Source organism: Abramis brama (genome assembly GCF_963993115.1).
Source record: "Abramis brama genome assembly, chromosome: 18".
NCBI classification, from domain to species: Eukaryota; Metazoa; Chordata; class Actinopteri; order Cypriniformes; family Leuciscidae; genus Abramis; species Abramis brama.
In genome coordinates, this window is record NC_139980.1 from 8127964 (window position 1) to 8139168 (window position 11205).

The 11205-nt window shown below is 38.4% G+C and overlaps 2 protein-coding genes across 3 annotated transcripts in view; one reads left to right on the forward strand and one right to left on the reverse strand.

The window, feature by feature from the left end:
* Window positions 1-2407, forward strand: part of gmds (GDP-mannose 4,6-dehydratase) — a 67362-nt gene extending 64955 nt beyond the window's left edge. For both annotated transcript variants that reach the window (XM_084091434.1, XM_084091435.1), the window contains one exon: window positions 8-2407. In XM_084091434.1, the coding sequence (XP_083947560.1) occupies window positions 8-70 (63 nt within the window). In that variant the 3' untranslated portion in view covers window positions 71-2407. The remainder of the gene's footprint in view (window positions 1-7) is intronic.
* A 2426-nt stretch (window positions 2408-4833) lies between these two features.
* On the reverse strand, window positions 4834-7040 carry foxc1b (forkhead box C1b). The gene has a single exon (XM_084091895.1). It carries the CDS (start codon window positions 6788-6790, stop codon window positions 5486-5488), a length of 1305 nt encoding a protein of 434 aa, XP_083948021.1. The 5' UTR covers window positions 6791-7040; the 3' UTR covers window positions 4834-5485.
* Window positions 7041-11205: the final 4165 nt, after the last annotated feature.

An 11205-nucleotide genomic window follows, 5' to 3' on the forward strand; every position in this document is an offset into this window, starting at 1 on the left:
TGAACAGGAGCTTGTTAAAGAAATGGTGGACGCGGATGTCGAGCTCATGAAGAACAACCCGAATGCCTGATTCTACACGCCTTCATCTCCACGCTTGTCAAAGAGGCGGCTGTCGTGTGTGTGTGTGCGAACACTAGAGGAAGCATTCAACTGCATTTCTGTTCCTCCGTCTATCATTTTCGCTCTTGATTCAGCTTTCTGATCTCACTTGCACTATGTTTTGAGGGTCCCCGGTGTTGCCTTTTTCATTCTTTAATACAGTCATATTTACGGTCATGTGTGTTGGTTTTTAGTTTTTCTATCTAAATGATTTTTATCCATTTTATAAAGCTGTTTTTATTCATAATCATGAGAAAAATATATATATAAATAAGGGATTAAAGGGTTTGTAGAGCTTTTTAAATGTCTCTGTTGCGGTTTTAGCCATTGGTTAGAACATTAAAAATTATTTAAAACAAAAATACAAAATAATTATCAAAGAGTCTGTTTGTGGTTCTCAACCTTTTTTTCTCTTTGTTGTCCAAGATGATTTTCAAGATATTTTCTCTGGTACTGGTAATTATGATAGATCTGCTTGCTTTCAAACTTCATCTTAAAAGACACTAGGAATAGATGAAAATGATTAACCTTTTTTTTTTTTTTTTTATAAAATTTTTGAGGTGGGACAAATATAGGTTTAAATGTTTTGTTTTTTTGGGGGGGGGGTTATGTTGGCCTAATTATTTATTTAGTAGGCTAGTCATTCCCCTGAGGCCTGGTCTATGTGTTGAAAGGTTTGGTAAATTTGTAATTTCAACCAACATTTATGTAGCGTGATAACAGTGATTTATTACTTTTTGTAGCCTATAATTTACAATATTAAACAGAACAACATAGACCTAGCTATAGACTATTGCAGACTTACTGAGTAGAAAGCTCGAGATTACATGGTTAAGGTCAGTAAACAACATTTTGAGAATAACGGTCAACTTTTCATTTTCATTCTCTGGCCTCAGAAGTTAAATGCTGTATATAGTGAAATGCGTCAGAAAGCGGCTCGTGCCAGCTTTCGCGGGTTGCCTGGCGGTCATCGAGCCCCTCGCGCCGAACACAACCGCTCTCTTGTATTCGGAGGGAAACGGGCGTCCACGAGGCCTCGCGGTCCCTCATTCCAGATGCGCGAGCACGGCCCACCGCGCGCAGCTTAGGGAGCAGTAACTCGGCCTTGTAAAGCAGCTCATGTTTAATCACCTCTGACGTCGGGCACAGCTGGGCCACTGAACCCTGACAGTGAAGACATTTCACTGTGTGCGAAAATCCTCCGTTGTGTTTATTTGTAATGGTGACACGGTTGTCCTCATCAAAGTAACAACAGATTGAAGAGACCTCTGTCACCTGAAGTGTCCTCAAGCGAGGAGAGAGAAAACCCGGTAAAATCTGACTCAAGAGGCCACAGATATTCTAGTCTATTCGAAGTGCCAAATGAGGGTCATTTGATACCGACGTCTAAAGAAAGTGGGGTCTTTGAGACCCCCACAAGACAGGCGATTGTGGGGGCGGTTGATGTATGTGTATTTGTGTTTTTGAGACGACATCTCTCTCGAGCCAGTAGAGAGCCATTTAAGCGCCTTCAACAGCGCACCAGTGTGTGTGAAGGGGCCTGATTGAAACCAGACGGCGCCTCGCCGTTCCGCGAGCGTAAAGAGCACTTTTCCACTGGCCAGGGTCGCGAGCTCTACCACATACAGGTGCACAGGCCGCGAGCAGCCACTAATTACGTTATATATAGGCCTACCGGCGAATTTATTTGTTACGCTTGAGCGGGGACATTTTTGGTATTTTGTTTGACTACCCAGCTGATGTTCCCGTAAAAGCAGTGGGAAACGTGAAATTCAATTGAACCAATTGATTAAAGTATCATAAAACTTTAAGGGACGTGGAAAACCTTAACATTGTTAAGTCTCTGAATTTATAAGTAGGCCTTACGTATTTATATATTTTCTGTTGGAAACTGTCAATAACATCACAACACGTTAAAAGAGAGTTAATAAAAAAAGAAAACTCAAATTATCCTCTGCCAAAACTGGTTTGCTCACAAATGTTGATTGCTTAAAAAAGTCATGAATTGAAGGTGTTCGAAAATGAAATATTATTAAAACCCATTAATATCTATAGAATTAATTTCGTCTAGGAATGATAATTAGCCTATACGTCGATCATGTATAATTGTTATCTTATATTTTATATTGTTATATATCAATTTATTATATTTCTCTGGACTTGCTTAGTTTTATAACTATAACTGTGTATAATTAGTCTCATATCTTGACCGGTATTGTTTTTGTTTCTGGATTATATTTTGGAAAAGCAGAAATTATTTTCTTTGTCATTAAAGCATTACAAACATTTGGATATCATGGATAAAGAACTTTCACTCTCATCCGTCTCACTATTTTTCCCTTTGTGATTTTTTTTTTTGCCATGCAGAAGAAAATAATTTAGTTTAAATCCACTCTTTCAAGGTAAGTATTCAAATAACTAGGTAAGTATTTTTCTAGTGTTTATTTTTCATCGTCATGCAGAGATTGCCTTGATAATCCTCTCGACCTTTCTCACAGTCCACGGCATTAGGCTATAGTCTATGTTTACTTCAGTTCTATTTGGAATTCGGAATTGGACATTTTGAATTGGAAAAGTGAATTGAAAATTATTATATTGTTCTTAAAGTTTGAGGGTTATCCTTTACATTTAAGTACAATTGTCTTGCACTGCAAGATTTTTTATAGCCTAGTTATATTTTTGTTTACAAGGTTTTGAATTATTGTTAAATATGCGTGAATTTTTATCAGGCCTATTAGTATTGAGAAAAAAATCGTTCAAGTTCGTTTTTTTTTTTTTTTTTGTAAATTGGGCACAAAGCGTTTCATCATATGGCTCATGGGCGTTTATTTTATTTAGCTCAAATAGGCTAGTAAAAGGTATAAATCAGAAAGAGGTTAATTAATATAGCTACTGTAAGTTAATGATATGAATGTTAGTAACATTAAGCATAGCCATATGTTCACTACAACAGAATTCACAACATTGTGTGTAATTTAGCCCTGAGCGCAGGCCTCATATAGTTTGTTGTTTGCCAAATCAAACTCTTTTTTATAGATTTACATTTGTGTTAAATATAAACAGATTTATAAATTCAAATATCAAATCTAGAAGTAGCCTATTAAAGAAGTTTGGATTGCGCATTTACACTATACTTCATTGTGTTTTTTTTAGGCCTATATATATTTTTTAATTGTTATTAATATAGGCTAATTGTTAATATAATCTATATTATTTACATGCTATTATCATTATTATAATAATCAACAAACTGTTTTTATGAGCACAAACTGTTAACGTAGGCTAGAATAAATAAGCAGCACCTCGCAAAAACGCATTTGAAACTATTGAAAATGAACTGGACAGATTGTCCTGCATTTAACTTAAAGAGACGCAAAATGTAAAGTAAATGGTAATATAGGCCTATATATTACACAGAATATCACGCATGATAGGCTACTCGTCGACTAAAAATACACAAACAATCACACTTCTTTAGGCATGTTATGAGATCTGCATCTGGTTAAAACGTGTTACGTTAATACCAAAAGGCTCTCTTGTATCATATTCCCCTTGCGCGCAACTCAAGCCTAAAACACGCAGCTGATCACAACAAAGACACCTTTTCACTGGCACGAGCCCCTAACACTGCCCGCGCGCACCTGTAATGCATTTGGCACTTAAGCCCTTCATACGAAGTCAAATCGCCTCGGGCTGACCTTGCTATACGCACAGATACTTAACGCTGTAAAGCTTATTCACAGCCTGTTTTTCTTTCTTTCTTTCTTTCTTTCTGTCATTTTCCATCTCTCTTCCTCTGTTTCTCTTCAGTTGTTTCTCTGGATTTAAGGCTTGAGGCCTATTCACAAACCTTATTAAATCACACCGTAATCACAAAAACACCACAGCAAATAAATACAAGCGTGCACTGTTGCAGGACATCAAATCATCAATCTTATTTCTTATAGGCTACATTAAAAAAAAAAAAAGATAAAATGCTAATCCGTTGTTTGGATTGTGTCGGTATATGAGTTAACAACAATAAGATTAGGCCTATATGCATGGCTTGAGTTAAAACATATTTACGTAGCCTATAGGCCAATAATTTGTATCTAGCCTATTTGTTTTACATTTATAATATGTAAAAAAGCCATGTAGATAATATCAACAAAGCACAGATTCATAGACCGAGTTAGAATGCGTTTGTTTGGAGGTTTTTGCTGAATTAATCATTTGATTTATCAAGCCCATATTTTACATGGCTGGCTCAACGTGTCTGGCCTACAGCAATTCTTTCATCTGCTGTTTATCAGCTTTTTAATCTATTATGTGTTTACAAATGAAAACTTCTATCGAAGACAAGATTGCAAAAGTGCATTTCACAAAAGTGTGCCAACAGAACAGAGCAACATCGCTCAACTAAACAGCATAAAATAAAAGGACTGAAAGTTTTATCTCAGTAGCTAAAAAATTAAAGCTTACAAATAAAAACGTATTCATATCCAAGAAATCATATCCTTTTCTCGAAATGATTAGTTTAGAAACAAATGACATAAAGAACGTTTAAATCAAATTATAAAAATGAACGCTGTGAGGGAAAAGGGGACAAGCGACTGTCAATTAAAGTGCTAGATTATTCTTTTTGTTTACTTTGACATTATAGTACTGAATTTATTATTTTTTACTAAAGTATAATAATAATAATAATAATAATAACATTAATAATCATTACAATTTTGGTGTGTTTTTAATGTTAGTAAATGCATTTTTATTAAAAAAATTAAGGATTCCTTGCACGCGTAAGTGACACAGAATAATTTCCAGATGTTTTTAAACCTTTGACCCCCACCCCCTGTCAAAAGAGTGTCTTACTAAGAAATATTTTAGGAAGAAAATAGGAAAATTGACAAACGTTGAAACAACGTTTTAAAAATATACCGTGCTTTTGGTGGCCTCTCAATAACAAGCTTTGACAGTCATTTAAGTAAACAATGGATTCAACAGGCATTATAAATCGATAAATCACTCGAGAGTTTAACTCCAACAAGACGTCAATTTATTAAACAAAAAGTAACTTTAGATATTTTCAAAAAGTATACGAAAAAAACTGTAACTCAGTTGTACACTCGTTACCTTTCTATACTGAATTGATTATAAATACATTTCCTTGAAAAGTTGGTCCACCTGGTCTTATACATGAAATAAATTAACACATTTTCTTTTAATCCCTTCTTGATGGACGAGCAGGGAGAGAATGTTTATGTGCAGCGGAATTATCCTACTTACCAACACAAACTCGCATATCAGCCCGAGTTCACTGACCTAAATGCTTCCTTAAATTACAAACACATGGGAAATAATACGAATATATATATTAAAACAATTTTGAAATTCATAAAACTTTTGGTCAGAACTTGCTGCAGTCGTATACAAAGGCTCCGGGAGCTCGATAGAGTGGCTGACTGGACGGGAAAGCCATTTGACAGCTATTGCTTCCGGTCACCGGAGAGCTGTTCAGCGCTATCCGCTGCGTCTCGAACATCTCGCGCACCGCGTGAAAGTTCTGCTGCTGGCCGGGATAGCTCGCGCTCAGGTGTCCCAGCTCTCCGGACTGATTGAGGTACCAGGGTGCGAGTCGGTTCTGCTGCAAGTGCTGGCTCTCCTGGCTCGAGCTCTGGTGGGGGTGTGAGATAGAGGAGGCGCTTGTTGTGTTTGTGTATTCCGGTAAAGTGTCATCCCCGTGGCCGCGGTCCCCTGTGTACAGGCTCGTCGCTTGCATGTTGCAGTGATAAGTGGCGGGCTGGCCGCAGGGTGGACTGTAATGGGCGGGCTGCGGGGATGGCGAGTAGGTCAGAGACACTGAGCCTGGTAGAGCGGCGCGAGAGGCCGGCAGCTCTGCCGCGTGCTGCGGGGACCCTCGAAGTCCTGTCATGATTGTATCCATACTAAAGGCCTGCTGTGGCGTTTGCGACTGAGGACTCCCGCTACACGCACTCCCGCCGCTCCTGTCTGGACTCTCCGTTTTGGGCACAGTGCTGAGGGGTGGAGTGCTGTCATGCGGGGGCGTGCAGGCCCCGTTCTCCGTCTTTATATCCCGGAGCTTCACAGGTTGCTGTGCTTCTTGCTCGCACGCTTGCCCCAGGTTGTCCTTGCCCTGTTGGTCCCGCTCCTCTCTGTCCCTCAGCACGTCCTTCTTCTTGAAGCGGCGCCTCCGTCGCAAGAAGCTGCCGTTTTCAAACATGTTATATGAGTCCGGATCTAGAGTCCAGTAGCTGCCCTTACCTGGCTTCTTATCATCTCTTGGCACCTTGACAAAGCACTCGTTAAGCGACAGGTTATGCCGTATGCTGTTCTGCCAGCCTTGCTTATTGTCCCGGTAAAATGGAAAGCGCTCCATGATAAACTGATAGATTCCATTCAGTGTGATCTTTTTGTCGGCTGAGTTCTGGATCGCCATGGTGATGAGCGCGATGTAGCTATATGGCGGTTTCACCATATCCTTGGGCTGCTGTGCAGGGGCGTACGGCCCATATGCGCGGGCCATGCCACCGGGGTACTGCTCGTGCGCTGCGTGAGAGTACATGCTCATAGGCGCAGGCATACCGGTGTATCCACCTCCGGCCGCGGCTCGATAAAAGCCTTGATCTCCGGTGATATAAGGCACTACGCCTAGAGGGCTTTGGCTAGACACGGGGTAGCGCGCCTGCATCATACCCTCTCTCCAACGAGAAAAAATAAGGTAAAAAAAAAAAAAAGTAACTCGGCAGACGTCTTAATTCACTTCGAGAAAAACATCCAAAGCATTCCAAAGCCAACCTTTTCCTCCAGTCTCTTGTCTCAAAACTTTCACCCAAAGTTTCTTTCCAGTGTGATTTTCAGGTCTTGACGAGGAGAAGTCAGTGAATAGGGAAAACCTGTGAACTTCCCGCATCCGTCACTTCACAGGGACTTTTTCACCGAATTACCAATTCTGCCTTTTGGCTGCGCTGAGCGCTCCTCCCAGAACTCATCTCACGACCAATAAGCGCTCGAGAGCTGTTTGTGGAAAGACTGTACCCGAAGACCTTTTCCCTGTGGGCATAGGCATAGTCTACCCTTGAGTTAAGGATAAGGGAGACGCAAACAAACGGAAAGAGTAGAAATGTTGACAGAAAACGAGAAAATTCGCATAGCCTATATCCTTAGCTTCTTATCACGTGAAATAAATATAATGGCTTATATCATTGAACTTTTATAAAATGACATATTTTGTATAAAACTATATGGTCAATAGGCTATTAAATACACGAGGCTAAACAGATTTACAATATTCGCAAAGATGCCTCGTTTTCTTTTCTTTTTTTCTTTTTCTTTTTTTTTAAACAGGGTTGCAGCCCTGAATGACTCCCTGTTTTCGTTCATGTAGCCTATGTCATGATTCATTTCAATCATTTGGCTCTAATAGATGCGCTGGAGGGGTGAAGTAAAGCGAAGTTTGTTTTTCAGAAACATGTAGGCTACTACTGCATGGGAGCAAAGCAAAAGCTCTGCAGGCCAAAAGGTGTCTTTTAGTCTTTTTTTTTTTTTTTTGGTGGTAGGTTGACGAAAACCCACCCAAGATTTACAGGTATTCTTTGTCAGTGCGTTTACTCACACTTCACTGCTGCTTTAATTTTCTTTAAATGTTAAAACATGTCGACATAGCTTTACGTTTCCACTGAGAAGTCGCACCGCTTGTGACATTTTTTCTTTATTCTTTTCGAAAAGGAAGGGATTTAAAAGTGGAATTTTAGATAGCTTTAATGACAACGGGCAGTTTAATACATTTGTTCAACTTGACTGCATAAGTTGTAAAGTATTTATTTGGCCTATTAAACATTTTTTGTGCACTTGCAGAAAAATAGAGAAGACAGAATGGAAACAGAAGGAAAGAAAAATAAATAAAATTGTTATTCTCTTTGGCAAAATAGTAAAATATTAAATCAAAATAGGCTATTATAATAAAATATTAAATTATACTAAAACACAATTATCAATTCATTATTATCAATAACAACAATAATAGCAATAAAAAGAAATAAAACAGCCATATAAAACATTGAGTAGGCCTAGCCTATTTCATGTTTATGAGCCTATCAGTAATAATTATAATAACATACAAAGAAGCGTTTTTGTTCATTTCTATTTCATTTTTTTATTTTCTCTGCTGTTTGTTTATTGACTTTACTTTTTAAGAAGGATTGAGTTAATTCTAATTGACAAATATAATATCATATGCCTCGGTTTCAAATAAATTTTTTTTTTTAAAAATGTCACAAAGCATCATTCATTTAGTTTCGTTTTTTTAACCGTCTATATCAAATAGGCTAACTGGTGTAAATGTAAATTTACGTTGGAAAAGTTCTTTTTTTTCATTAAAATCCTTGGAGCCGGCTTAATGTCATCATGGTTACTCGGTCAAAATTACAATTTGGTTACAATTTCCTGGCTCATATTTTTCACTTTGAAGTTATTCTTCCTTTTCTTGCATTAACTCCTGCTACTTTAGCTAATTCCAAAACCAAGGAATTAGGCCAATTCAATTCAATGAGGAGCAACAAGCAAAATGAGTAGCGCGTCTGTTGTTGGTTGGCCAAATTCACCTGCTAAATGTGTTTCTGTCTTTGGTCGCCCCCTTGTGGCCATTTTGTACAAGCACCCATTTTGGGCAATTTGTTTTCTAATAACAGCCATACACTACCTAGCATATACCCATAGGCGGATTAACCATATGGTGAATTGTGGAAGTGCCCAGGGGGGCACCACGCAAAAATGTTTTTCTCTTTTAAAACTAGCGATTCATTCTCAAACGTATTTCTAGCCTAGGCAGGGGTAGGCTATATATTCTAAATTCCCTGAATGTTTTGTTGAAAGTTTGTTTAAATTATTTTGTAAGTGTTTTTTTTTTTTTTTTTTTTTGTGGATGCCGGATTCACATTATACTGCGTGAGCACGCGCGTTTCATTTCAACGCCCATATTGCACTAGCGTGTCCACTGGCACGGAGCAGAGCGAGTGTTTTCAATTAATTCCAATGGAAGTAGAGCTTTAAGCTCGCGAACTGAAAACGCTCGCTCTGCTCCGTCCGCGCTAGGCTACTGGAAACGCACCATTTAGCACTCCGGGGCTGAATCCGAAATCGTCCCCTATACCCTTAAATAGGGCGTTATTTGAAGGGACAGCCATTTGTAGTGGTGTCCAAAACCATAGTGGACGTTATTTAGTGCACTTATTCTATCCCACATTCCATCCCACTGTCGATGTACGCTCAACGACTGTCACTCTAGGTGTCAGTGCCCAGGGGTCTTAATCCGCCACTGCATATAGCCTACCTATATGCTATAAGTACATGCTATATAGCCTAAATTGTTGTTGACGTACAACGTGCCATTTTTTTATATCAGATTTGAGGTTAAAATGCATATTATAAGAGAAAAATAGTATGCTATATCAGGTTATTATAACCGGTCTCACCATTTTCACAATTGTAAAAATTATTTTAATATATTGGTTCATTTTAAATGATCTTGCGGTGTAACTTTTGTATAGCCTACCAGTATTCCATGTAGTTCATATAACTACCCATTTATATGTAACTTGTAGTTAAACATTTAAAAAAAAATAAGGCTATGTTTTAACTTAAATGGTACAAATGGTGTGTTTATACTATAGCCTATTGTGAATATTAATTTCATGGTCCATTCATAAGGTCAGCAGTTTGCATAATGGTGCCAAATGAAGCATTCAATAAGAAATGAATCTGGTGCTCCTTTTGCGTTTGAAGAATGGGACTCTGCACTGGTCCACAGATGTCAGGCTGCACGCGAACAGGCAAGACCACACACTAACTTCTTCAAACAGTGCGGTTAGCTACAGCCAATGGGTTAGGGATGCAATCAGCTAATTTACTGAAAGGAATGTTCCATCGCCAGCTGCATAGAAGCAGCATTATTCTTTAGCATGAGGTGTACGAAGCCCCTCATGAGCTTGTCTCAGCAGTTGTCCATAGTCTTTGTCAAGTTTAAACGAGAGTTTGGAGTCAAATTGTCAAATTTGGATGTTTAGCCAATCAGAGAGCCTTTTGATGCCTTTTCTGTCTGTCAAAACGTTTGCTCTTTCACTGTCATAGCGTGCAGTCCGTATGGAAATCCGGAAGTTGCCACTGGGCCAAGAAAACAAAGCGTGTGAACACGAGCAAGAGAACTTTGGTAGAGATTTTCAAGGAGTTGCTGAGAGCTTTGAAGGGGTCAGATGCAGAGCTTGCTTTGCTTTTGCTTGACAGGTACAAATACCGTTGAGTTATGCATATAACTAGTTCCCAGAAGGAGGGAAACTCGGTACAACACATGACTATGGGATATGGTGTTGTACCGAGTTGACCGACTGAATGGGAACACGGTTACGCCGAAAGCGGAAAAAGGGGGTGTGTTTATTTTGTTGGCTAAGTTTGGCGGAAGTTCCAAACGGCTAACATCGCAACATTAATATGCTATTTATTGATAGACTACTTGTTGGGTAAATCATATTGTTTATTTTTTTCTTTCTTCGTTTACTAGCTATACTAGACATTGCGTTTTAAAACAGTAATCAGAAATCATTCATTATAAAATCTTGTATTTTGTTTCCTTCCCTCTAAAAAACTATCACAAACATTGATTATCCCAAGTCTTGATAGCCTATGGCCCACTAAAATTAGGCCAAATCAGATATCAATAATACTAATAAAAAAATAATGTATTTAGTTTGATTCACATGGAAAAAATAAAATAAAAAAATAAATAGAGATAACGGCTCTGGCCGCTAGGGGGACCCCTTACACCCCCTCTATAACTGAAGGCAAGATCATTATTTCAATTAAAAGCACACACGAAAAAAGGGGGAATGTCTTTTATTTGCCCTCAATTTTACTTTAGCACTATTATGACATTTTAAAACTGAAAATGTCATGATATATAATATTATTATAATTTTGATTTCTTAGTCTGAACTCATAAAATATGTGACTTGTAGGTTAGGCCTAAATGTTTTTGTTGATGGTAAACACATTGCTGGTTTGTCATCATTTTAGCTTTTTGTTCTGCTCACCATCCTCCACCATAATACCAGATTC